Below are 26,224 nucleotides of genomic sequence, written 5' to 3' on the forward strand. Positions count from 1 at the left end.
GGGGGGGGGGGGAGGCTGGTGGGGCCTCGCCTGGCAGAGCGGGCAGTGGTGGTGCGCGGACATGACGCCGAACGAGAAGAGGCAGCCGCAGCAAGTGTAGCTGCGCAGCCCCTGCATCAGGAACGAGTACCTGCGGTGCGGCGGGGACCGGACGACCCTCAGCTGCGCCACCCCCCCCTCTCCCCCTTCGCCCCCTCTCCCCCTTTGGGGCGGGCGATGCGCACTCGTACGGCTGCAGCCCAGAGTCCGGCGTGCCCCACACTCCCTCGCAGCGAGGGCATCGCACCTATGGACATGTCTCGGACGTGTGATGGACGTGCCTGGACACGGCCCGCCTCCCGGCGTGGCCAGCGCACGCGAGTGCGGAAGCAGTTCTCGTTCGAGCGCGCGAGCGGCTTGGGCGTCTTGCCCTTGCCCCTGCCGCCTCCAGCGTCCTGCACCGGCGGCGCCGTCAGCGTCTCGAAGGCGCGCACCAGCGCCTGGAACGCCTCCTTGGCGCCTGACAGACATCAGACAAGATGCGATTGTTTCGTCTTAGACCGGCATCTGGTAACCCCATCCTCTTTGCGCCCGCGAATCGGCCGCCGAGCTTATCGGGGTGGAGCAGCCTAGCGGAGTTGGAGTGGGGTCCTGGAGTGGGGTGAGCTGCTGTGAGCTGCTCCCTGCAGAGGAGAAGCTCGTCGGGGTGCCTCGCAAGCCCGAGGTACGCCTTTGAAGAATAACATTCTTGTTATGATTGTTATCACTACTGCCTCGCAAGCCCGAGGTGCGCCTTTCGCTGCGTGGCATACGGAGAGTCGCAGCTGACGGCCACGCCTGCAGGCGCAGCGCGAGGCGCGAGGCTTAGCAGCGCAAGGGCGCCGCGCTCCCCGAGTGCAGGCAGCGACGGCACCGCACACGGAGAGCACGCCCTCCGGGTCGTTGCGCTTGCTCGCGGCCAGCACCGCCCGCGCCATCGCAACCGCCAGCCCCGGGTCGTACTCCTCCTCCTCCTCCTCCTCCTCGCCGCCACCGACGCTCTCCGAAGCGTTCGCCTTCGCCGGTGGCTTCCCCGCCGCCGCCCCCCGCCGCCTTGCGGCAAGCGGCCGGCCCTCCTCCGAGTCGGAGCCGGCGCCTCCCTCTGCGCCGCCCGCCCCTCCCTCGCCCCTCCCTCCCTCGCCAGCCTGCTGCGGGTCGCCTCGCGCGCGCTTCTTTGCGCGTGCGGCGAGTGGCCGCCCCTCCTCCTCGTCCGAGTCCTCCTCCGCCGGCGCCGACGCTCCTCCCGCCCCTGTCGGCGCCTCTGCTGGAGCCGCCTCTTCCGCCGCCGCCGCGTCGGCAGCCGCCCGCTCCTCAAACGGCCGGCGCTCATTGTCAGGGAGGGCGGCAAAGGCGGCCTCCATGATCTGAACCAGCTCTCGAGGGCCCACCGTTGGATTCGACTCCGCGGTCTGACTCCGACTTGCCCGCTTGTAATAGTAAAGCGCGTCCTTGCACAACGTCGTGCGCGGCGGCTGCGGCTGCTCCTGCTCCTGCGGCGCTGCAGCCGGCGGAATCTTGCCCACCACCCACGTCGGGCGGGTTCCGTTCATCTGCTCGGCCTGGACGACGCCGCCGGTGGGGTGGAGCGCCCACAGCACCTTGTTGACATCCTTGTGAGTCACTCGGACTGGATTGGGATCTCTCTGATTGGGACGCAGCGCCGAGTCGCCGTTGATGATGTCCGCCAGCTCCTGCTTGTCGAGCGGGCCCGTTGCCGCACGAAGGGCGGAGAGAACGCCGGCGGCGACGCCAGCGTCGTACGAGGCCATATCGGCGGCGACGCGTAGCGCGTAACCGCCGGGGCGGGCGCCTGGGATCTGAGCCCGAACCGGCACTGGCAACTGCAGACGACCTTCGCGCGCGATTCCCTGATATCTTACCTACCCGGGTACCGGGAAAGGCGAATGCGCACCCCCCCTAGCTAGGGGTCAGGGCTCTCTAGCCCGTAGCCCGATCCCGATCATCCGGCCCGCTGGATGCGCTTCTCAGCTCACCGGCCCTGGATGTGAGGTTACCGACTGCACTCCAAGTGCTCCAAGGCCTCGAACCCGTGAGCACTTGAGCACTGGATAGGGTCGATTCCACGTGGTACGGGACCCCTCAGAGCGCCTCTACAGCGCTCTACATCTGCGGCGGTCCGTCCCGCGGCGGATGTAGAGCTCTACAGCGCTACAGCGCTCTACAGCGCTCCACAGCGCTCTACAGCTCTACAGCTCTACAGCGCTCTACACTCTATCTACATCCTCTAACACACAGACACACTCAGCCAGCCGCCACACACCATCCCGAGTGAGCAACTCGCCGGCCGCAAGGCACGAGAACCTACCTACCGGTCCGGTGCCGGCACCGGACCGGTCGGTGCCGGTCCCTAACGCCCTACCCCACTGCGCACATCCAGGCATAACGCCTACCCCCTACCGCCTACCCCCTACTCCCCAGGCCGCCGAGCAGCGCCATGAGGGTAGGGCACACGCCCGTGTCGCAGAGAGAGCTGTCAGTCTGTTGCAGCTGCTCCACGCTCCACTCGCCGACACCCTTCTTTCTGGTTGCGGAGGTGCCTCGATGTCACGCGAATCAATGTATAGCCGTCGCTCAGACTGCGGCAAGATCTCGAACGCCGTCCGAGTTGCAGTTGGTTGACTCTTCTTTTTCAGTGTACCTGTGTTAGTGCCAGTGCGAGCCAGTCCCGTGCCCAGTGTTGTGCGAGGGAGCTTTGTTGTAAAATTCTTTTCCTGCCAGTCCCGTGCCCAGTCATCGTAAAATTCTTTTCCTGCAACTCTCCGTAAAATTCTTTTGTTTGCCGTAGAATTCTTTTGCTGCCCCAACCTTGTTCGCCATATCATAGTGATCTACAACTCCTTGGTCGCCGCTCACACGCACAAGCTCACAGGACGCGTTCGTTTGCGTTGGTGCAGCTCTGCGGCGAGAATGACCGCTGAATCGATGCGCATGCGCATCGACACCATCGCCGGCGGCTCGCTGGACGACACCCCGCACGAGTCCAGCCACCCTGCCACCGCCGTCGAAAACGGCGTCTTCTACTCGCTCCTGATGCTTCAGACTCGAGGTTGGTTGTGCAACTCCTGGACGGAGCGATTCGTCGTGCTCGCCGATGGCCAGCTTCACCTCTACGCATCTGCTGATGCCGACGCGCCTCTCGTCACTCGCGCCATCTCAGCGTGCACTGGCATCGTGACAGAGATAGATGACTGCAGGACAGGCGAGTACTGCTTTTCGCTCCGCATAGCCATGTGCGACGGGTCGCGCGACTCGGCAGGCTACCTGCTGACTCTCTGCGCGCGATCCTCCAAGGAGCAGCAGCTGTGGCTGCAGGCGCTCGCCAACGGCGGTGTCCGCTACGAGGAGGAGGTTCGCGCCGTGTCGCCTCGCGCCGACTCGTTGTTCGACCTCAACGCCCGCGACCTGCTCAGCACCGAGCTGGTCCCGCTCTCGAAGCACGCCGGCTGCGTCTGCCTGGTGGTCAACGTCGCCTCCAAATGAGGCCTGACGCCGCGCAACTACCGCGAGCTCGTGCTGCTGCACGACGAGCTGTACGCGCGCGGCCTGCGCATCCTCGCCTTCCCGTGCAACCAGGCGCACGAGCAGACCTTGGGAGAAGCGAACAATACCAAGCACATCTCTAGCACACACACTGGGAGAAGCGAGAGGACAATACCACGCGCACCTCTAACACACACACGGTGTTTGCAGTTTGGGCGGCAGGAGCGGGGCTCGCCCAAGGAGATCCGCGCCTTCGCCGACGGGTACGGTGCCCGCTTCGACATCTACGCGAAGGTCAACGTCAACGGGCGGTCGGCAGACCCCGTCTTCACATACCTGAAGCGGCACCTCTCCGATGGGCTCGGCTCCTCCATAAAGTGGAACTTTACCAAATTTCTAGTGGACCGTGACGGCAAGCCGCGCCGCCGCTTCTCGCCCTCGACCAGCCCGCTCGCTCTGCGCGCCGACATCGAGCGCTTGCTCGACGCGTCGTCGGCCGCCCAAGACGCAGAGTAGCGGCACCGGCAGCGGCTGCGACCGTGGTAGGAGTATTCGGGAGAGGCTCGGGAAATGACGGGTGGCGCCGCAAAGCCTCCCCTCGCGGGACAGCTGGCGCCGCCCCGAACTCTCCGAGCCCTCACACGAGACGATCCTCCCCGGCGGCCCTGGGGCAATCATATCTGTTTATTATTCTGCCAGCACTGCGTGTCGAGAGAGAGCGCAATGGGGCTGTTTTCAGTACACTGGTCTCGGAAAATTCGAATATCAAATAAATAAATAAACAAAGAGTCGTAGAAAATCCAAAATCCAAATCGCAAACATAGAAACCCAAACACACACAGCCACGTTGCATAGGAGAGAGCAGGAGGTGAAAGGAAGTCAAAAAAAAACGGACACCTCTACTCACTACTGTGAGATGGGTAAAAAGGAACAGGTCCCCGCCATTGCGATCTTTGTGCAGGGTTCTTTGTGGTCGGAGACTAGCCGGGGTCGTCCTCCCGATGGGGGACTAGCACTAGCCGTCTTCCACATTTTGGTCCCTCGCGGGTCCCTGCTGCTCCTAATCTCTTCGTACATCCTCCTGCTGATCTCCCTTCTCCGCAACGTCCTGCTCCCTCCCTCGTCTCGCCCTGCACGACTGCTCCGCCTCACCGTCGTCTCTCTGCCCTGCGTCATCTGGTGACGGGTCCTCCATAGTCGGTTGAGGTCGCCGCCCTCCTCGTGCCTCTTCCCAACGTTCCCTCGGCGGCCGATGCCGTCTGGTCCGACTCCGCCGTCCCCGGGTCTGCCCTGCCCTCGTCTGCACTAGCAAAATTCGAATATCAAATATATGCACCTAATTTATTAAATAATCACTGTCACAATACCTCGAGGTACACAATTACACATATAAGCGAGAGACGCGCTCGGTCTCGGCCGGCGCCGACGCCCCCGGCCCGCCGAGGGGTTGGAGGGGACACGTCACACGCCCTCTGTGAGCCCCCTCTCTCTCCGCGCTCTCTCCCTCGCTCTCTCCACACCATGCTGAGACTCCACACAGTCGACACACACACTCTCTACTCTCTCCTGTCTCTCTCTATCCGGTGCGACCACTCTCTCTCCGGCGCGACTCTCTCTCTCTCTCTCCCTCTCCCTCTCCCTCTCTCCCTCTCTCAAAGCTCTGTCTGTCGCCCCCCCCCCCCCCCCCCGGGGGGGCACAGCGGCGGTGCGGGCAGCGAGGCCAGCGGGCACTGAGGGAGGGTGTAGAGGATGTAGAGTGTAAAGCGCTGTAGAGCTGTAGAGCTGTAGAGCTGTAGAGCGCTCTGGAGCGCTGTAGAGCTGTAGAGCTCTACATCGGGCGCGGGACGAACTGCGTGCGTTGTAGAGCGATGTAGAGCGCGATTTTGCTGTAGAGTTTGTTGTAGAGGCTCTACAGCCAAACCGCCGGGAAGGCAGTGACTCAAAGAGGTCGAGTCGCACTAATGGGGTGTCTCCGAGCTTACTGGAGCTCTGATGGACGGCCCTGACTATCCCTGACACACAGAGAGTCACTCTGACGGCACACAACACCCTACAACTGCGTCATGACCAGCCTGCCGTGCGTCGCCGGTGGCGCATTCGTCGCTGTGCTTCTTTAGCAGGCGGTGGACTGTCGGCTGCGAGGACGGTCGCATTTGCGCGAGGCGAGGCGAGCATTTAGACGCGTTGCATGCGCCATGACTCGCGCCAGCGCGTGCGGGAGCTCCTGGCTGAGCGTTGAGTCCAAGCGAGTTGCGCTGGCCACGATCGCTACGCCGAGCCGAGCTGACGCGCCGAGGCGCCGGCCAGTCGCAGCCGCGAGGCATGCCACAGCAGCAGAGGCACCTGCCACCCATTGGGCGGGCAGACAGAAGGCCAGGGCAGCACTGGCAAGTGCAACGCGCCTCATGTCGGAGAGCGACCGTGCCTCGTTCGCCGCTTATGATGTAGAGTTTGTTGTAGAGATTTCACGTTGTAGAGCGCCTCTACATCGCTCTACAACGGAGGCAGTTCGTCACGCGGTGGATGTAGAGCTCTACAGCTCTACATTGCTCTATAGCGCTCCAGAGCGCTCTACATCTCTACAGCTCTACAGCGCTCTACACTCTACATCCTCTACACCCTCCCTCAGAGCGGGCAGCGGCACCGGAGAAGTATGTACCTGTGTGTTTGTTGTAACTTTCCTTGAAACAAGACGCCGTCTTTGGAAAAAAAACATAGCGGCCTCGTCTCCCAATACACATATATACGCTGGCTACAAGTTTCTCCGAGACCTCGGGAGCGGGCAGTTATTCTTCAGTTATTCACAGTAGTAGGGTGATAAGTAAGAAACAAGAAAGAACCTCGCATGCGACGACAGTGAGGGTGTGAGAGACAGACCCAGGGAAGGTCTTTCACTACCTTACAGCCCCTGCCTGAGCTCACACCTCGGCAGTGTGGGCAGCGCAGTGTGGATTTCACTAAGTCATGCCCCAGCTGAGTACCCTGGCGAGCGAGCGGCGCCTTTGGCCCAGCCGGAGCCGACCCTCGGGCAGATTCCTGCCCGCTGCCGCCAGACATCGCGAGCAGCGGCTCACGCCGTGCGAGCTGCAACCGCGGCAGTGATGCACTGTGGATGCCGCAAGCCGGAAAGGCGTGTGCGCCCGACGAAAGCAGGACCACTCAAGTGGATTTTATGAAACGCTACATGGACGATGTGATTACGATAACTGCAAAGGACGATAGTGTGTGGGATGTCGACCGCTTTCGGGAGGACTTCCGCCGTTCTGAATGCTCCTGGGCTCCTTTGAAGCTAGAGGCAGCAGAGAGCGCCCATTTCTTGGAAACGACTCTCGAGCTCGACCCAAGCGGAAGCTTCCGGACGAGACTCAAGAACGTGAACGAGGAGTGCGAGGCGGTACCCCGGGTGTGGCGCTACCATCGTTGGGATAGCTTCACATGCGCGAAAATGAAGGAGGGAATCGTTGTTGGATGACTGCTCAAGGTTGTCGCAATGGCGAGCGATGACGAGGGATTCACGCTCAGCGTGACGAGCAAGCTCAGGGAGTTTACGGCGCTCGGATACCCCTCACACGTGCTTAATGGGGCTATCGGGCGCGCGTTTGCCCGGACAAGAGACGAGCGGCTCCTTCGGGCCAGACTATGTTCACAACGGTGGGAGGCCAACCTCTAGCCATGTGAACCAAAAAGAAAAAATATATTCTCAAAGCCAGTCAGAGCACCGTCCAAAGGCGGGTGCTGTCGACTAAGGGACAATCTTGTCTGTCGGCAGCCGAACTTGTGATGGCAGATGGGACACCCTGGAATCCAACTGCGTACTACTTGGCTAGCACGCTATTGGCATACCGACGGCTAAGGCCGAAATCGGTTCACACCTGCTCTTGCAGGTGTGAACACAAAGGATTCGCTGTATCTACTCAGCTGCTCCGCTTACACTTACCTGTAGGTAGGTAGGTAGAAAGGTGAAGAACAGCCAGGCTCGGACTGGACACCAACGCGGTATGGGTGGACGCTGGACAGATGATGACGACACGCACGAGCGACACACAGACACAAACAAGCTCACAAGACACACAGCCAGCGGGCTGCCACACACCCTGAGTCGGCTTACACATAACTCAAGGCCATATCCTCCCTGTCGCCCCCCCCAGCACTCCACGGTGCCAAGAGAACAAACAAGGGCACAACGACACAACAGACGACAGGAAGTGACATGCGAGGCTAGAGCAGGCTTGCTCTACCTCCAGCAATCTCTCCGGCCGGCGAGGCACGGACGAGACCGTGTGTGGGGTCTAGTGAGGTGTCTATGGACGCCCTCCTCAGAGGCTAGCTGCCTGCGGCTAGCCCTAATCTCGCACTCACAGGCGATGACAATCCAATGTATGAGTGTATGCAAGCAGAGGCGCGTGTGCTAATTCTAGGCCGCACGTCGTGGCACTATGACGGAGGTAGACGTGCGACCGCAGCGCGCCCACCACAGTCTCGGTGGTGCGCGCGTGTTAGCGATAGAGTTGCGGGGAGAGCCATGCCCGACTTTTCGAAGGCGAGCCCCACGCCACGGATGCCAGCCGTGCCTTCGCGGGAGTCGTCTCACGAGCCGCGCCCCGTCGGCACTGTCCCCAAGTAGCCCCGCCTTGGCGGCACACACTCTCGACCAGGACAGTCCGGCCTCCGGGAACGTGTCGCGCGCCGGCGACGATTGCGGCGTGGTCGTTTTGAAGCGAAGATGGCACGACCACCGCCCTGCTTCGCAGACCGGGCAAGGAGGGGGCTGCTCCCGTTCCGCGAGGAACAGGAGGTCTCCCCCCCTCCCCCGGCCTGAGCAGCGACGTGTGGAAGGCAGCCCCTTGAGTCGAGGGCGGCGCGACCATTGCCCTGCCTCAAAGGCCGGAGGCCTGATCAGAGCAGATGTTCGCGCCGGCCCGCTCCGCGCCGCCCGCCGATGCGCCGCGCCGCCGCCTCGCGCAGCCGCCGCGCCGCGCCCCGCCCGATGATTACCTGTTGGAGGTATTTTCTTCTCAATAACAAGGCTGTGAAGTGTGTCGATCCGCGAACGATATCGGTGTCGAAACACGCTCCGACAGCGCTCACAGCTGCACACACGGGGCAGGTTGTGCCGGCATGTTTTCCAGCGGCAGCGAGTCTGCGCCCTTCCGCTGGCGGCCCGCGCAGCCTCCAGCAGAGGCGGGATCCACCGTGATACAGCCGCAGCGCCCACAAGCACCACCGCCGTTGGCGCCTGTCACAGAGCGGCAGCCCCTGGTGCCGCTGCGAGGCTTTGGCAAGCGCAACGCTTCAGGGATGTTTGCTGCCTACCTCCCGCCGCCGCCACCTGCTCTGCGGGCTGGACAGCCTGTCGCCGGTGATGCGAGTCGGCCGGCGATGCCGCCCCTCTTCGACTTTGGCGACGACGAATTGCCGGTCGACGACCCGACCTTCATGGAAGAGATCGCGCGCATCGAGCGAGGACATGCTCAACAAGTGGGCGCCGGCGACAGCGGCCCTCTGCCGCCGCTTCGGCGGCGCCTTGCCTTCGAAGCGAAGCGCGCGCAGGCAGGCGCCTCTTCGCTGGACCCGATTCCGCCTGCGCCGCTTGCCCGCCAGCACGGCGCAGTCCGGTCGCCCTTTGGGCGGCCGCAACTACCGCAGGCGGCTGCCGAGGCCTCAGTCGCTCCAGCGCCGTGCGGCCCCGCCTCTGGATCGAGCTGGGAGTTTGCTCCAGCGACGCTCTTCAGTCTTGCCGATCCGCCTCCTCCGACCCTCCCCCCGCCAGCGCGAGCAGCTCCCACTGCAGCGCGAGGCCACGCTCCCACTGCAGCGGCCGGGCCTCTCGGCGAAGCGGGCGAGCGCGGATCCGACTACTCCGACCTGGTTGAGTCGTGGCTCGACGAGAAGCTGCGGCCGCACCAGCGGGAAGGCGTCCGATTTCTTCTCAAGGCGCTCGTCGATGGCAACTCGCCGCTGGGGGCGCCGAGCGGAACGGCTGGCGCCTGCTTTGGTGCGATCCTCGCGGACTTCATGGGCTTGGGCAAAACGCTCACATCGCTGGCAACGATTCACGCCATGCTGCGTGGCGGCTACCTCGGCGGGCCGCGCGGACACCGCCGCAAGGCGCTGCTCCTGGCGCCGCCGAGTTTGCTCGGGCAGTGGAGTGGCGAGATTACCAAGTTCTTCGGCGGGCGCTTGCCTCACGCGTTGGCGGTCGCCAGCCAAGGGGGGCGCAAGGCGATACACGCCCTGCAGGACTTCAAGCACTCGGGAAAGCATCTGCTGCTCACGTCGTACGATTTCGCGATACGGCCAGAGGCCATGGCGGAGTTGTCGTCGATGTCGATCGAGCTGCTCGTGTGCGACGAGGGCCAGCGGCTGAAGAACCACAAGGCCAAAACGTTCACGCTACTGCACGCGCTCGCATGCAAGCGGCGCCTGGTGCTTACTGGCACTCCGCTGCAGAATGACTTGTGGGAGGCCGAGATGTAGCCGAGATGTAGCCGAGATGGTAGCCGAGATGTAGCCGAGGTATAGGATCGCTGCCCGCGTCCCTGCACCGTGCTCCTCGTGCACGCCCGAGCCCCGACCCCCTCTCCCCCCACGCCCCGCCGCGCAGTTCTTTTCCCTGCTGACCTTCGTCGGTGCCGGCCCCTTTGTGGGCTCCCGGGCGAGCTTCGCCTCCACCTTCGTCAAGCCCATCGCGCGCGCGCAGGATGGGGCGTCAGACGGGAGGGAGGCCAGCCGGGCCGACAAGGAGTTTGCCGCAGCCAAGCTGCTCGAGCTCTCTCGCCGGCTCGAGACAGTGATGCTCCGGCGCGGCGCAGAGATCAACGAGAAGTCGCTGCCTCCCCTCGTCTCGCTGGTGATTGTCGTGCGGCTGACGCCGCTGCAAACCGCACTCTACTCCTTCTTTCTCGAGAGCCGCCGCGAAACGCTCCGAGCCGGCTGCGGGAGCAGCAGGTCTCGATCTGACGCCGCGTTCGCCGCCATTGCCCAGCTGCAAAAGGTCTGCGCGCACCCCTTCAGCGTCTTCTTCGACCACAACGACCTGGTTGCACGCCGGCGAGCCGAGACGGCTGCTCGGCGGCCGGAGGCGAGCGCAAGCTCGGCCAGCTGCCCGTTGGGCGTCGACGGCCTCAACTCGTGGTCAGACGACGACGATGACGAAGCCGGCGGCAGCAGCGACGATGCGAGCGGCGGTGTCGTCTGGCCAGACGGCTTCGATCCGCAAAACAGCGCCGGCCTGTGGGCGTGGTCGGGCAAGCTCCTGGTGCTCCGCGAGCTGCTGCGCTCTTTCCGCGCGCACGGAGACAAGGTGGTGATCGCGTCGAATTTCACATCCATGCTGGACCTTCTCGACGACATGTGCATGCAGCTGCGCTGGCCGGCGGCGCGGCTCGATGGGAAGGTGCCGGCGGCCCAACGCACCGCCATGGTCGACGACTTCAACCGCCCCAACAGCGGGAGCTTCGTGTTCCTGCTCTCAACCAAGGCTGGCGGCACGGGGCTCAACCTCGTCGGCGCCTCGCGCCTCGTCATCATGGAGCCGAGCTGGAACCCGGCCCTCGACAAGCAGGTCTGCGGGAGGGTGTGGCGGACGGGCCAGACCGCTTCGTCGGTCCACACGTACCGCATCGTATCGGCGCTGACGCTCGAGGAGCGGATGTACGCGCAGCAGCTTCGCAAGACGGAGGTGGAGGCGGGCATCCTCGACAAGCGCCGGAGCGACCCCTCGGCCGGACAGGGCCGCGCCATCGGCGAGCACCACATCGACGGCCTTTTCCAGCCCTTCGCGTCCGTTTGGAGCGACGTCTTCGAGCAGCTGGGCGACGCGCAGACGCGGACCGTCGAGCACCTGCCGCACGCGCTCCTCGAGGGCGCGGCCGGCCTCGACGGCGGGCGCTGGATCTCGCACATCCATACCATGCCGCCTCCCGCCACCACGGGGTGAGTGAGAGAGGCAGAGAGAGCTCGCAAGAGAGGCAGAGAGCTCGCACCCCATGTGGGGTGCTGCCCCCCCCCCCCCCCCACCTCCCCCCCGCGCGCGCTCGCGCTGCGCAGCGCAGGCCGCAGCTGCGAAACATGATACGTGAACTGATGTGTGGAGTGGATGGATCGATCTGTAGATAGCCCCTCTGCACCTGTGTGTGTTGATATTGTACTGTTAAGCTGTGAGAACAATAGTTTCTTCAGCAACCCAAAATAAATGATCGCCCTTCGGGCACCATCTCAGTTCTCACGCGCCCCTATTGCCTATACCGGCGCGGTACCGGGCACCCCAACACTCCCACACGCCGAGCCACGCACGGCCGGCCCCTCTCAACTCTCATGCCCTTCTCCACGCACGCCGCGGACGGTAAAAATCCCCGCACAGCGATGCAGCCCGCACTCCGCGACAGTCGCCTGCCTCACGTCGAGCCCGCGCCTGTGCCGCACGCAGCTTGTGCGCACTGTATTATCCTCGGTATTTCTTTTTTGTTGCCACAAAAATAAAACAAAAAACTTTAAAACAAAAACTTCGCCGCCTCCTCGAGCAACGCCCCGAAGCGCCCATCACCAGGGGGCAAGTGTGTGTAGCACCTTCGACCCGCCCATCTCTCTCTCTCCGAAAAAGAAAGGAGATTTTTTGCCGAAATTCTTTTGGAAACCGTTCAATGCCAGCCACCAGGGGGCAAGTGTGTGTAGCACCTTCGACCCCGAAATGAAGGTCACCACACCAAACCGGGCGCTAGGAGAGGTGAACTGAAGGCTGAGACAACGGAGGCTGAGCCTGAGTGGGCGCCCGCGCGCCCCCACACAAGCACGCCTCTGTCCTTCGGCCCACTCCGTCGATCGTCCGGGGGTGACCGTGCATAGCCATAGCGCCACCAAACACCAACACCGAATTAATGCCCACACCGCCCGACCCCCCTCTAGGGATAGCAGTGCGCATCCCTTCCCGGAGAGGTAGGAGGGGGGGGGGAGGGGGGGGGAGATCAGAGAGCCAAGAGCCCAAGACAGGGAGTACCCCCGACGGACGCGAGTCGGAGGGAAAGCGAGACGAGAGATTCAAGGCGAACTTCATCGCCCGTCCAGGAGCCCCGCGATATTAGCAACCCCTGGTGCAGTCGGTCTTCGGATCAGCGGCCAGCTTCCCACTTAGGGGTTAGGGCAGGGAACCCCCAGCGACGCTAGTGTGGCCTACGGTAGCCTCAGCTTGTACGCGATTCCAGGGCAGGGGGGAGAGGCGCGCCGCGCCAAGGGGGACAAGCGACGGGAGGGGGAGAGTCGTGTCTTTCGCAGAGTAAACAGCAAAAAAATTGAGATTGTACTGTTCACTAATTTGAATCAATGCATACGGCATACGCCTAGTTTGGCCTCAAATCACCCGAGAGTCCCAACCGCGTCCCGCTCCCGGGGACCACCCGCCGGGGGTGCTCTCTGACCTCTCTGGTCATGTGCGCTACAAAACCTCCCGCCGCTGAGATGGGATGGGATGGGATGGGATCTCGGTCAACGGGGTGGAGGGCGGGGTCCCGGAGGAAGGAGATGCTGGTGTGTGTGCCGTGTGCTAGTTAGTGATCTCAGGCCCAGTGAGGTAGTGCACGAGACTCTATCCTGGATCCTGCTGAACAACCTCCTCTTGTAGCTCGATCGGTCACACCGCCATCACCGCCGACGTCTCCCAGTGAGACGATGGAGAGGGGGGACGACACTGCTTCAGCAGCGTGCACCTCGATCCTGTACCGTGTTTGTTATGACCCCCCCCCAATGAACACACCAGTGAGGGAGGGCGAGACGATCGAGGGGTCCCGTACCATGCGGAATCGACCCTCTCCAGTGCTCAAGTGCTCAAGTTAGTTAGGAAGGGGAAGAACAGCCACAGCCAGGCTCGGACTGGCACCGCCAGCGCGGGCGGCGTACGGGCGGGCGGGCGGGTATTGATTGGGTGCGGGTGGACGCAAGACAGGAGATGACGGCACCCTGGAGCGACAGAGACACACAAACTCACGAGACACTCAGCCCCGCCAGGTAGCTGGGGGCGAGGGAGGGAAAAGAAATATATACTCGAAGGCGCTCTCAAAAAAGAAATGCACCGCGACGCCCCGGCGACGCGACGAATGTCACTCGCTCTGGACGCGCCTCCCACATTCTGGGCGGCGACGCTCGACTCTGACGCCTACGCCACGCAGCGCCTGCCACGCGGCTCCGTGCTTGTTCTCACCTCCGCCTCCACAACCGGCGAGAGCGCCTCGCTCTGGGTGTCGTCGGGAAGTGACAGCGGAGGGAGCGGCTTCCTCCTTGGAACCCTCTCCGCCGACGGCGTGTCGCACATGGAGCTGCAGCAGCCATTTGCTGGCGACGTGACTTTCTTCCGACGCGGGGCTGGAGCCATCCAGATTGTGGGCCACCTGCGCGGCGAGGCTCCGCCACTCGAGTCATCGTCTGCAAAGGGTGCGAGCCACGGCGAGGCGGCCGACGAGGAGAGAGAGGTGAGCGGCCCGGAGGACGGCTCGGAGGACGGCTCGGAGGTCGGCGAGGAGATGACACCCGAAGAGGTGCGGCGGGAACTGATGAGCCGAGGGATCACTGAGCTCCGCGATACGTGCAACGAGATGGAGCTCAGCGCAGAGGGACCCAAATCGGCGCTGGTGTCGCGCATCATCGACGCGCTCCTCGAGGACGAGAGCGAGGACGGCGAGGAGAAGGAGGAGGAGGAGGGCGAGGAGGAGGAGGAGGAGGAGGAGGAGGAGGAGGAGGGCGAGGAGGAGGAGGACAGCGACGACGACAGCGAGGAGGGGGAGGAGGAGGAGGAGGAGGAGGCGGCGGCGGCGGCGGCGGCGGCGGCGGCGGCGGCGGCGGCGGCGAAGCCTGCGGCCTCCAAGCGAGCGGCGCCTCCCGCCGCCGCGCCGGCGCCGGCAGCGAAGAAGGCCAAGCCAATGGAGGAGGCCAAGCCAGAGCCCAGCGCTGAGCCGGCCGCCTTTGCTGCCGCCAAGCGCTTCTCGGGTGCGAGGCGCGGCTGCGTCTTCAAGAAGGGGCCGCAGGGCCTCGGCTACTACCGCGATGAGCCGCCTCGCCCCACGACTGCACCACGCGGCGCGGCGGCGGCTGCCCCCGCGGCGGGGGGCTGGCGCAAGCTGGGCGCGGGCATTGAGTGCTTGGAGCTCTCCAAGGCGGCGCTGTCGGGACCGGGCGCCTCCAAAGGCGCCAAAGTCCGGGTGAAGTATGCAGGCACCCTCACCACCGGCCGCCAGTTCGACGCGGGCCAGATCTCTTTCAAGCTCGGCTCTGGAGAGGTGCCCCTGCCGGCCCGGGTCCCTCTGCCCACGCCCGCTGCTCCACCCCACGTCGCCCCTCCCGCCACGCCGACAGGTGATCAAGGGCTGGGACTTCGGCATCGAGGGTATGAAGGTTGGCCAGCGCCGCCGGCTGAAGATTGCGCCACAGCTCGGGTATGGCGCTCGCGGCGCGCCGCCCGACATCCCGCCGAACGCCACGCTCCTCTTCGAGGTCGAGCTGCTCTCGCTGGGCGGCGGCAAGGGCGGCGGCAAGGGCGGCGGCAAGGGCGGCGGCAAGGGCGGCGGCAAGGGCGGCGGCAAGGGGCACGGGCGGCGTCGGTGAGCCGGGGACGTTGGACAGATTGCCAGGAACGGTATTGTGAAGGGTCGGGCAATGTGGCAGGACTAGCTGTTGGGTCTCGATCGTGTCAGCAGTCAGGTCGTCCCCAGGCATGCAGAAAAATAAGTGAAGGAAGGAAGTCCGGGATATGTGCGGGTGGAGTCGTGGAGACGAGAGGAGAGGCCCGCGCGCCACGCCAACGGGGGCCAACACGTTGGGCCAGGTACCAATTTTGTCGAATTTATCCTCAAAATCTGCAGGCGCAGAGCGCCTGCGAAAATTTTGAAGAAATTTGCAGTCGGGCCTGATTTTTATCAAGATCTTTCAAATTTGCGGTGTGGAGTTGGGGGGTGGGGTTATAGCTATAGGTTAGGGTTATTAGGATTAGAGGGTTAGGGTTAGGTAGGGTTAGGGTTAGGGTCAGGGTTAGGGTCAGGGTTAGTCTTGTTGTGTCTGTATATGCCAGCGTTGCAGGGTTCTGCGCTGGGATCTGGCCCCAACGCCGACGAGTTAGACTCAGCACCGCACGCTGACCTAGGGTTAGGGTTAGGGTTAGGGTTAGTCTTCTTGTGTTTGTATGCCAGCGTTGCAGAGTTCTGCGCTGGGATCTGGCCCCAACGCCGACGAGTTAGACTCAGCACCGCACACTGACCCCACCAAATGCCGCCTCAGGGCGCCAGGCCGCCAGCCACCTCTTACACGCGGCCGGCGCCCTCTCGCGGCAAAAGGGTCGAGCGAGCGGGCAGAGTCGCGATGTCTGCGCACCCGCGTGCCGATGGGCGCACGCAACCGAGAGAGGCCCTGTCGCGCCGCCAGTAGCGTTCCGCACTCCCCACGCCACCAAATGCCGCCTCAGGGCGCCAGCCACCTCTTACACGCGGCTGGCGCTCTCGGACGCGGCAAAAGGGTCGAGCGAGCGGGCAGAGTCGCGATGTCTGCGCACCCGCGTGCCGATGGGCGGCACACGCAACCGAGAGAGGCCCTGTCGCGCCGCCAGTAGAGCGTTCTCCGCACTCCCCACGCCACCAATTGCCGCCTCAGGGCGCCAGCCACCTCTTACACGCGGCCGGCGCCCTCTCGCGGCAAAAGGGTCGAGCGAGCGGGCAGAGTCGCGATGTCTGCGCACCCGCGTGCCGATGGGCGGCACACGCAACCGAGAGAGGCCCTGTCGCGCCGCCAGTAGCGTTCCGCACTCCCCACGCCACCAGATGCCGCCTCAGGGCGCCAGCCACCTCTTACACGCGGCCGGCGCCCTCTCGCGGCAAAAGGGTCGAGCGAAAGGCAGAGTCGCGATGTCTGCGCACCCGCGTGCCGATGGGCAGCAACCGAGAGAGGCCCTGTCGCGCCGCCAGTAGCGTTTTCTCCGCACTCCCCACGCCACCAATTGCCGCCTCACAGGGCGCCAGCCACCTCTTACACGCGGCCGGCGCCCTCTCGCGGCAAAAGGGTCGAGCGAGCGGGCAGAGTCGCGATGTCTGCGCACCCGCGTGCCGATGGGCGGCACACGCAACCGAGAGAGGCCCTGTCGCGCCGCCAGTAGCGTTCTCCGCACTCCCCACGCCACCAATTGCCGCCTCAGGGCGCCAGCCACCTCTTACACGCGGCCGGCGCCCTCTCGGACGCGGCAAAAGGGTCGAGCGAGCGGGCAGAGTCGCGATGTCCCTGCGCACCTGGGTGTTCGCCGCCTCTATCCTTGTGTCAGTAGGCGTCGCAATCAGTCGCAATTTTTTTCTCGTATGCTTGCCGAGGTGCAGTCGAGCTCTACCGGTGTGGGATGTGGTGTAGGGGTTGTAGAGACCACACACTCCAAGCTAGAAGCGATAATACGCACTACTTCGGTCTGCACAGCATCTTCCCCCACCGCTCACCCAACCAGCAGAGACCGGCCCTCCGGGCAAGCATGCTTGTGGTGCGCTGGTGCGTGTGGCAGCCTTCGCAGAGCCACACCGCGGCCTTCTGGCGCTGCGTGCATTCCCGGTAAGACTTGCGGCTAAATAACACCGCCCCGTCCGGCTTGACATGGTCCCACCCGTCGCGTCGGGCATCTTGTCGGCCGTCGGCACGGCATCCGGCGCGTCGTCACCACGCAGCCCGTCTGGTTCACCGGGCCTGAGTGCACAGTATCGAGCCAGCCAAGCTCCACCGCTAGCGCCTGGCAGGAAGCGCACTTCCCGCCGCCCGTATAGTACCCAACATGCCGGCCATGGAGCCGTCGAGGCTTAGGCAGTGATGTCGGCTCCATCCAGCAGACGGGCCGCGAGGGGTGTGCAAGTCCCAGAACGGTGCGCGCCGTGGAGGGCGCGGAAGAGCAATTGACATCGATTGTCGGACTTTGGGGTTGCAGTACGGACTCCGTACTACAACTCTCTAGTCGGATGAACGGTGTCAGACGCTCCTGCGCGCCCCCCACGGTGCCTGACGTGCGCCTTGGCTCGTGCAGCAGACGGGGCGCGAGTCGGCAAAACGCAGTAATCTCGCTGAGTCTCACCGCCCCAGGCTCTAGAGGTGGAAATACCGACCTTCCTGGCACGGCATGACATGCCCCTACTGGCATGCCAAGCAAGGGCTCGCGGGTCGAGGTTGTTCTCGCGCCACACCACCCTGCCACCGTTGCCACCGAAGGCAACACGGTGCTCCGAAACGGCCACTTAAGAAGCGCCTTTTGCGGCTATTGCTCAAAACTTCGGGAGAGAAGGCCTACATATTATGACTTCATCCATGCGCCTGGTGTATGCGGGCTGTGGAACAGGACATATCACGGTCGGTGGCGCCGATAATGACCTCCGGAAATCCTCGCAATCGGCTCGGATGGGGTCCACCGGGCGGGACCAATCTCGAGCCCTCTCCGTAGCATCACGAGCCGGTGTGTAGTGAGCTTGAAGACCCGAGATAAGTGCGGTCTGGACAGCTCAGGCTTGCTACTGATGGGCCTTGGGCCAGGAGAGCAACAGAGAAGGCGAGCTCGTGAGCTGAGAGGCTGGAGAGTCCGCGTGTGACCTTGTCGCGAAGCAGGTGCCACGAAGCGCTATTTCCTGCTCTCAGCTTACCACCTCGCCTTCTCTGTCGCTCTTCTGGCCCAGGCCTACCAGGAGCAGGTCTGAAGTGTGCCAGACCGCACGAATATTGGGTCTTCAGGCTCATACCGGCTCGTGATGCCACGGAGAGGGCTCGAGATTGTCTCCGGTGGACCCCATCCGAGGCGATTGCGAGGATTTCCGGAGGTCATTACCGGCGCCAACGACCGTGATATGTCCTGTTTCGCAGCCCTCATGTACCAGGTGCATGGATTCAGTCATAATATGTAGGCCTTCTCTCCCGAGGTTTTGAGCACTAGCCGCAAACGGCGCTTCTTGGCACTTCAATTCATCTTCATCGCGACACGTCCAGGTGCCGACAAAGCGGCTTCCCATCTCACCACCTCGCCTTCCCTGCCGCTCTCCTGGCCAAGGCCCATCAGTATCAAGCCTGAGCTGTTCCAGACCGTCCTTATTTTGGATGATGAAGCCCACTCTTGGCCCTGGTAGCCGCTGGCTCGCCACTGCACTCGGCTCCTCTGAAGGTGTCTCGCGCTCTCGCCACGACAGCACGCCGACGGCAAGCTTTGACGTCCACCTGGTCGACCTGCTGTGGACACAGCCGCCCCTCACATGCAGCTCGTACCATGACTCGACACCGGGCCCGCTCAGCTTGGTCGTGGCGGCGTGTGTGAAGGATGCGCGGCCGAGCCGCTGGCTGGCGCCGCTTGAACGTCCGAGATGGCCACAGCACAGGCGGCACGCGCTGTCACGCCTGGCGTGCGCGGCCGCGGTGGGTAGGCTCGATGTCGAGGCACGCTTGGCGCTCGAGAGGAGCGGCTCCGGGCTCGGCATCGGCGGGTGTGGCGAGCTCGCGCCGCAGTCAGCTCGGCGTGGACGTGTCCTGGTGATTCACGGCTATTCTGTGCCAAGTCCCAAGACGGACACGCTTTGACAATCAAAAATTGTCGGCGTATACACGCCGGCCAGGAGCGGGAGCGCCAGAGAGAAGCCAAAAAGCATGACAAGCAAAGGATCTCTCTAACGCCGCGGTCAAAGGAGACCGACGGACCTTGAATTTCGGCGGCGTCGAAATTCACACAAGACTGTGAACACACCCACAGGACGCCGAGTACAAGACAATACGAAAGGAGTATACTCAGGCAGTCAGGGACGGGTGAGTTCAAGAACATATTAAGAGCACCTAAAGGAGCAAGGCATAGCTGTGAAGTGGTTTCCACTGACAAAAATCTACCTCAAAATTTGCGGCCGCCCCTCGAAATTTGCTGATCAAAATTTGCGGTGGCCCGGATCGAAACCTGTACTTTGGCCAACCAACACGGAGCTCCAAGGTCCAGCGGGTCCCCACTGCCCACACCGCGGACACGAGAAGCCATGGCGGCGGCAATGGGATTGCCTGTTGCAAGAGCCGAGGAAGTCATCCGGAACGTAGCACGCGGAGCGCACGAGAGCGGAAACTTCGCAGCAGGTGTCGTAACCACGGCGCAGGGAGGGGTGCCCTCGGTCGGGCCGACAGACCCAACGTAAAGGAAATTAGCGAAGTTTGGTTTTTGTTGCGAGCTGAGATGGCAGGGCTGGGTGGGCGGTAAGCCGTCATTGCCCGGCGCTGCTTGCAGCGCTCTGGGTGGTAGTGGCGGCGCTCCAAGAGTGGTGCTCTTGGGAAGAGGTTCCTCCTTTCCGCTCCCCCCCCGCAAGGCGCGAGACACACAGGAACGGCAACTGGGGTCCGTTCTGACTAAGCTCTAAGTTTACTAGTGCATGTGCATGCACATGCACATGTACATGCAACACGTTCTGGCCCTCGCCATTCTGATCATTCCTGGAACACCCTCGGACCGACCCAGGTGGCCGGCCGGGTAAAACCCGGGCGGGATACCCGAGAATTCTCAGGTATACCCGAAAAACCGGAGCGCACACCCAGGGTACCCTCTCCGAGGCCCCACAGGTGGCTCTTTCGAGGACTCGCCAGGCTCTGCTCCAAGAGACCAAGAGAGAGCGCGCGTCAAGGAGGGCAACGCGCGATGTGTTGTGGCGCCAGGGTGTGGTGGCAACGACGACGGCGCGCGCGCGCCTCCACTCGCCAGGCCTCTGGGGCTGGACCCACAAAGGACCGGTCCCGGTTCCAGGCGCCAGGCTTGAGAGTGTTTGCTGTTTGTGCGCGCTCTGCAACGAAAAAACATCATGTTAGCCAAGTTTCAGGCGTATTTTAGCAGCGAGGCAACGGCGCTCGAGAAGTCGGCGTACGCCGTCATCGGCAGCGCCATGCTGATGTTCAGCACGTTTGCGCTCGTGGGACCCCGCTGGCTGCCTGCGTGCGACTTGACCCAGCGGGCAGAGCTGTTTCCGAACGCGCATTACGGCGCTGATCGCAGCCCGTGCTGGTACCGGCGATATGCGCAGCTCGGCGGGCTGAGCAGCTTCGAGGCGGACATGTGCCGGCGGCTGCTATTTGCGCTCCTGTGCGGCACACTCCTCGGCACCGAGCGGTCAACCTCCAGTACGCCAGCGCCGGTCAAGTCGATGTGCATGGTGACACTCGGCGCCTGCATATGCACCATCTGCTCTATGTTCAGCGAGCTGAATGGCCCCCTCTCCTTCGACGCAGCCCGTGCCACCGCGCAGATCCCAAAGGGGGTGCGGCCCTAGCAGCAGCCGCGCAGTTAGGAGCCCCCAACCGGGCCTAGCGGCCCTCCCCAGGGGGCCTGCGGGAGCTCGAGCCGCTCTTCCCGCGGGCAGGTCGGCTTCATCTGCAGCGCAGTCCTCTGGCGGTCTGGAGGCGGCTACACGAACGCCGTCCTCAAGGGGACAGTCTCGTCAACCTCCTTCTGGGCAGGCGCCGCCGTCCGGGAGACAACTCGGCTGCACCTCGCTCAGAACCTCCGTCGGATCTCGGCCGCACCTCGGCTGCACCTCGCCACCCTCCCTCGTGCGCAGGCGCCGCCATCGGCGCCATGGCGGGCGGAGGCATGTGTGTGCCGCCCTAGCCGCCGATGCGCCTGTGCAGACCCCTCCTCGCCCCTCCTCGCCCCTCTGCGCCTCCTCGCCTCCTCAACCTCGCCTCCACCCTCCTCGCCTCCTCCGCCCCTCCCCGCAGCTACGGCCCGGCTCTCTTCGCAACCATGCTTTGCGTGACGGTGAACCAGCTCGGCAAGCGCGGTGCGTGGGCAGCCTCGCCAGCCGCCCGACACAGGGGCGCGGCCAGCACTCATCTGCCCCGCCCGCCCCGTCGCCGGCCAGGCGCCTTGCGGCCTATCGCGTCGGAGGCAAAGACCGCCCGCCTCTCAGCCCACTGCACACGCGTGTGCGCTTTCCGCACGGCGCGGTGACCAGAGACCTGCGGGGGAGGGCGGCACCCCTCGCTAGGCGGGAGATCCCGGCTCGATCTCGGCTCGATCTCGGCTCGATCTCGGCTCGATCTCGGGTAGGCGGGAGGCCTCCTCGCGCCGCTCACCGAGTCGCTGCTCGCCCCTCCCGCGGGGACACCAACCTCCCCCGGTGCTAGACCGGAGCTCGAGAGTGGCTGAAGCGAACCGAGCACGCGTCCGGGGAGGAGCTGTACAGTAGGCTGCTTGGGGCTTGGCAGAGCTCACAAGAACTATTACCCCCGGTACTGTGCACAATCATTACGGGAGCGAAGGGTGTGTGCAGTGTGGAGAGTAATGGACATCTCTGCGCTCAAGAACAGGAGATCGTTGGGGTAGAGATAGTAGATTAAGACTGGAACGCCCGGCAGGACGCTTCACCGCGAGGCGCGCGTGGCGGCACGCCGCGCGCGCAGGCCACCGAGCACGCGCTCGTGTTACCCGAGCAGGGGGCTGCTGTGCAGGCTGTGCATGCAGCCTGCACAGCAGCCCTGCCTGTTCTGAACATTCAGCCCGCATGCCTGCGCCCCTGCCGCCTCGCGCCTGACACGACGCAGATCCTGCACTGCACGAGGCGCGCGCGTGGCACGCTGCGCGCGCGGCCGCCATCCGTTCAGTCCGCTGTCCAGTCTGCCTGCACACAGCACAGAGCACATGCAAGGGACATGCACAACATGTACATGTGCACGCCGCGCAGTCCCCGCACGCCGCACAGCGATGCAGCCCGCACCCCGCGACAGTCGCCTGCCTCACGTCGAGCCCGCGCCTGCCGCACGCAGTACTGTGCGCACAGTATTATCCTCGGTATTTTTTTTGTCACAAAAAGAAAACAAAAGGACAAACGGCCGGTGCTAGTGAAATCATAATGGTCCCCCAAAAGAAAAACACACGAACCCCTATGGAGAACGCCGAGTGCCAGAACACCAGGGGGCAAGTGTGTGTAGCACCTTCGACCCCAAAATGAAGGTCGCCACACCAAACCGGGCGCTAGGAGAGGTGAACTGAAGGCTGAGACAACGGAGGCCGAGCCTGAGTGGGCGCCCGCGCGCCCCCACACAAGCAAGCCTCTGTCCTTCGGCCCACACCGGCGAATAACACGAGGATCGAATCAATGCCCTCACCACCCGACCCCCCTCTAGGGATAGTGCGCATCTCATCCCGGAGAGGGAAGGAGGGGGGGGGGGGGGGGGAGAGAGCCAAGAGCCCAAGACAGGGAGTACCCCCGACGGACGCGAGTCGGGGGGAAAGCGAGACGAGAGATTCAAGGCGAACTTCATCGCCCGTCCAGGAGCCCCGCATTAGGTAGCGACCCCAGGTTAAGAGCTAGGCTTCCCGACAGGGCAGGGAACCCCCAGCGCGCAGGCGGGGCCCACGGTAGCCTCGTGCAGTACGCGATACCGAGAGCTGGGGGAGAGGCGCGCCACGCCAAGGGGGACGAGTGACGGGAGGGGGAGAGTAGTGTCTTTCGCGGGATAAAACGCAATTTTTTTTAGATTAAGACTGGAGATCCTAGCGGATCTCTCACACGGACACGCCCAAGTCTCGCCAGTAGATCCCTCCTGTCCGGTTCCCCATTCAAGACTAAAGATCGAAGATTGAGATTGTGGATTGCAGATCGCTGAGCAGCAACACGGGCCAAAATGTGGAGATAGGAGATGGAGAATGCAGATTGTAGATCCTAGCGCCCAGCCATCCGCCCCAGATGTGAGATCGAAGATTGAAAATGGAGGTCGTAGATTGCTGCCGGCGGCGACAGTGGCCAAGTAGAAGATTGGAGATTGGAGATGAGAGGTGGTCAGGGTGTGAATGAATCCATAGCGCATCTCCTTGAAGGTTTGAGCCCCCCTCCTCCCCCGGGCCCCCGAATCGAGATTGGAGATTGGAGATGGAGATCGGAGATCTGACCGAATCCGGCCTAAGATGACGACGTTGGAGATTGGAGATTGAAGATGGAGATCGGAGATCTGACTGGATCCCCGGCCTAAGATGACGACGCTGTGGATTAGAGAGTATTGGAGATGAGGAGATCGGAGCCCACCCACCCCCTAGTGGTGTTGATAGATGTTTTATAGATTTTTGTTTTTCCCTGTGGTCTGTGCGCGGACGGCCCGGGGAGCCTTGGAGCACTTGGAGTGCAGTCATTAACCTCACATCCAGGGCCGGGGAGCCTGCGGCGCCATTTTAATCTGCGCTCCTCTTCATGGCCTGCGGCGCCTGGCTTGAGCTTGGAAGTGTAAACGAGTCCGCCAGGGCGGTCTGCAAACGGAGCGCGCTGCGCGCGCGGTCTACGGCGAACTTGTTGCCGAGTAGGCAGCGTGAACCACGATACCGCCCCCAGTTCGGCGTAGACCGCGCGCGCGCGCGCCGCAGCGCGCTCCGTGTTTGCAGACCGCCCTGGCGGACTCGTTTACACTTCCAAGCTCAAGCCAGGCGCCGCAGGCCATAAAGAGGAGCGCAGATTAAAATGGCGCCGGCCCGCAGGCTCCCCGGGCCCGTCCGCGCACAGAACCTTTATCCTTTAAAAACAAAAAAATCGATGAGACACCACTAGGGGCTGGGGGGCTCCGATCTCCATCTCTCCAGTACTCTTCAATCTCCAGCGTCGCTACATCTTAGGCCGGATCCAGTCAGATCTCCCGATCTCCATCTTCAATCTCCAATCTCCAACGTCGTCATCTTAGGCCGGATTCGGTCAGATCTCCGATCTCCATCTCCAATCTCCAATCTCCAATCTCGATTCGGGGGCCCGGGGGAGGGGGGGGGGCTCAAACCTTCAAGGAGATGCGCTATGGACTCATTCACAATGCAAAAGGATCTCCACCCTCTTTTCGCGCCATTTTGCAATCTCCAGTCGGCCCACACGATCTCTAGGCGCCTTTGGCGCAAAGTCAGAATCTCCACCTCTGTCGCAAGATCTCAAGCGACTGCACGCACCAACTCGAGATCTCAGACTCCTCTCGAGCATCTACACCGGAGAAGATTTGCCTCCACCAGTTCTTCAATCTACTGCTGCTCTTGGCAGGAGCCACTTATGAGATCTCTAAAAGGCAGCTGCGATCTACAGTCCAAGGATCTTCCGATGTTGCGCAGAGATGTCCATGTATGAGTGTGGAGAGCCTAGCGGCCGGCGCAAACGAAAGGAACTCGGGACCACCCCCGGAGAAGATCAATAAATAGAGCAGGCATCTCCGGGAGGCGGGAGAGATGAGCGACGCACGAACACAGCGGAGGCACAGGCGCGCACACACCCCGCCCGCCCGCCCCGCTCGCAGGGCGTGCATCACACAGGGACTGAGTGATTCCTCGGGTTTCTGGCGAGATCCGAGATGCGTTTCGCTTTGTAAATTCTGGTGTACCTGTGTTAGTGCCAGTGCGCGCCAGTCCCGTGCCCAGTGTAAAGAAAGAAAGAAAAAAAGGCCACAACCCAAGGGAGGGATGGAATGCACGCCGCCACCACACAGGGATTTCAAGGGTACCGGGGCCCGACGGATAGATGAATCCGGGGCACCCTCCGCTCGAATCCCTGGCTAGGGGTTCGAGGTGGCCCCCACCCTGGGGCCTCCCACATCAAAGGGACTGCGGCAGAAGACGCCCAATCTTGCACAAGTGCAAGAACCATACGTCCTCTGATAAACGCAGTATGGAAGATACAAAGAGACGGAGGAGCAACGAGCGCCCTGGCGTGAGCCAAAGACACTCCCAACTGCGCTCCGTCACCGGTGTCGCGGTCTCCCCCACTGAGGGCGATCTGCGGGGGGGAGTCGCGCCGCCGGCATGTATCTGTGCAACTGTGTTTTTGCCTTGTCCCGTTTGATGGAGCAAAGCCACGGGCCGCCCGCGCTTGAAGGCGGTCGCGCCAGGCGCGGGCGGCACTAGTTGCCGGCGATCCGCTTGGGCAGCGCCCGCGCTTGCATCTGGCTGGGTCTCCATAGGTCGCGTGGCCCGAATGCTCGAATTGAACGTCTCGCAAGCTGGCGTCGCTCGCGTAACTGTGGCAGGGCGATCCTCCCTTCGGTGGAAGGGAGATCTCTAGCCTCCTTCCTAACGAGGTTGCCCTCCGCCTGGCTGTTTGGCGACAGCGATTAACACCTCCGCAGTTGCGTGGGTCCGCGCCACAGGTAGAGACGTTGAGCTCGACAAAGTGATTTGGTAGTTGTTTCGGGCCATCAGTCCGACAGGAGAGGGCCAGCGGTCGCCTCCTCGAGCTGCCCATGCCTTCGCCGGTTTGGAGTTTCGTCGCCACCACCACCATGTGCGTCCAGGAAAAGGAGGGCTCCCCACTGAGGGCGGTCTGCGGGGGGAGCCGAGTCGCACGGAACGACCTCCTGATGGGATTGCCCCTCCCCACTTGAGGGCGATCTGCGGGAGGAAGGGCCCCACTTCTCCCCACTGAGGGCGATCTGCGGGGGGAGAGGTCCTGGATCGAACAAACCTTGCCTCCGCTCAGGACGGCTGACAAGGACGGCGACCACCGCATGGAGGCGTCCATTGATCCACTCGGGGGCTGGTCCCAAGGGCCACAGCTCAGGCCGAGCGGCCGCTGGTGCGACGACGAGGTCCTCCCGCCACGTGCTCGGCTACTCGATCGCGCACCACGGTGGTCCCGCCCACATACTCGGAGCGAGTCTCAACCTCCGCAGAGTAGTTCTGAAAAGAGTTGATCCTCAGGCAGGCCGGGAAACTCGAGCGGATAGTCTTCAGCATGTTAAGCACTTGTCGAGC

General features: G+C 63.2%; 5 protein-coding genes across 5 annotated transcripts; all 5 read left to right on the forward strand.

Moving 5' to 3' along the window:
- Positions 1 to 2,946: 2,946 nt before the first annotated feature.
- Positions 2,947 to 3,519, forward strand: EMIHUDRAFT_308569 (hypothetical protein; the record flags this gene model as incomplete). Its single annotated transcript, XM_005770759.1, has 1 exon — positions 2,947 to 3,519. One exon carries the CDS (start codon positions 2,947 to 2,949, stop codon positions 3,517 to 3,519), a length of 573 nt encoding a protein of 190 aa, XP_005770816.1.
- A 201-nt stretch (positions 3,520 to 3,720) lies between these two features.
- Positions 3,721 to 4,035, forward strand: EMIHUDRAFT_61670 (glutathione peroxidase; the record flags this gene model as incomplete). The annotated part of the gene is made up of 1 exon (XM_005770760.1): positions 3,721 to 4,035. A coding segment is annotated over one exon (315 nt), but the record flags the coding sequence as incomplete, so codon positions are not given.
- A 4,602-nt stretch (positions 4,036 to 8,637) lies between these two features.
- EMIHUDRAFT_96114 (hypothetical protein) lies at positions 8,638 to 11,458 on the forward strand (the record flags this gene model as incomplete). Its single annotated transcript, XM_005770761.1, has 2 exons — positions 8,638 to 9,945; positions 10,124 to 11,458. The coding sequence occupies 2 exons, from the start codon at positions 8,638 to 8,640 to the stop codon at positions 11,456 to 11,458; spliced, it is 2,643 nt and encodes an 880-aa protein (XP_005770818.1).
- A 2,860-nt stretch (positions 11,459 to 14,318) lies between these two features.
- Positions 14,319 to 15,360, forward strand: EMIHUDRAFT_425971 (hypothetical protein). The gene is made up of 2 exons (XM_005770762.1): positions 14,319 to 14,783; positions 14,860 to 15,360. Exons 1-2 carry the CDS (start codon positions 14,427 to 14,429, stop codon positions 15,106 to 15,108), a joined length of 606 nt encoding a protein of 201 aa, XP_005770819.1. The 5' UTR covers positions 14,319 to 14,426; the 3' UTR covers positions 15,109 to 15,360.
- A 4,923-nt stretch (positions 15,361 to 20,283) lies between these two features.
- EMIHUDRAFT_432404 (hypothetical protein) lies at positions 20,284 to 21,872 on the forward strand. Its single transcript, XM_005770763.1, has 6 exons — positions 20,284 to 20,774; positions 20,877 to 20,973; positions 21,075 to 21,108; positions 21,235 to 21,296; positions 21,378 to 21,403; positions 21,566 to 21,872. Exons 1-6 carry the CDS (start codon positions 20,322 to 20,324, stop codon positions 21,662 to 21,664), a joined length of 771 nt encoding a protein of 256 aa, XP_005770820.1. The 5' UTR covers positions 20,284 to 20,321; the 3' UTR covers positions 21,665 to 21,872.
- The last annotated feature ends 4,352 nt before the right edge of the window (positions 21,873 to 26,224 follow it).

The sequence above is a fragment of the Emiliania huxleyi genome (genome assembly GCF_000372725.1).
Source record: "Emiliania huxleyi CCMP1516 unplaced genomic scaffold EMIHUscaffold_4, whole genome shotgun sequence".
NCBI lineage: Eukaryota > Haptophyta > Isochrysidales > Noelaerhabdaceae > Emiliania > Emiliania huxleyi.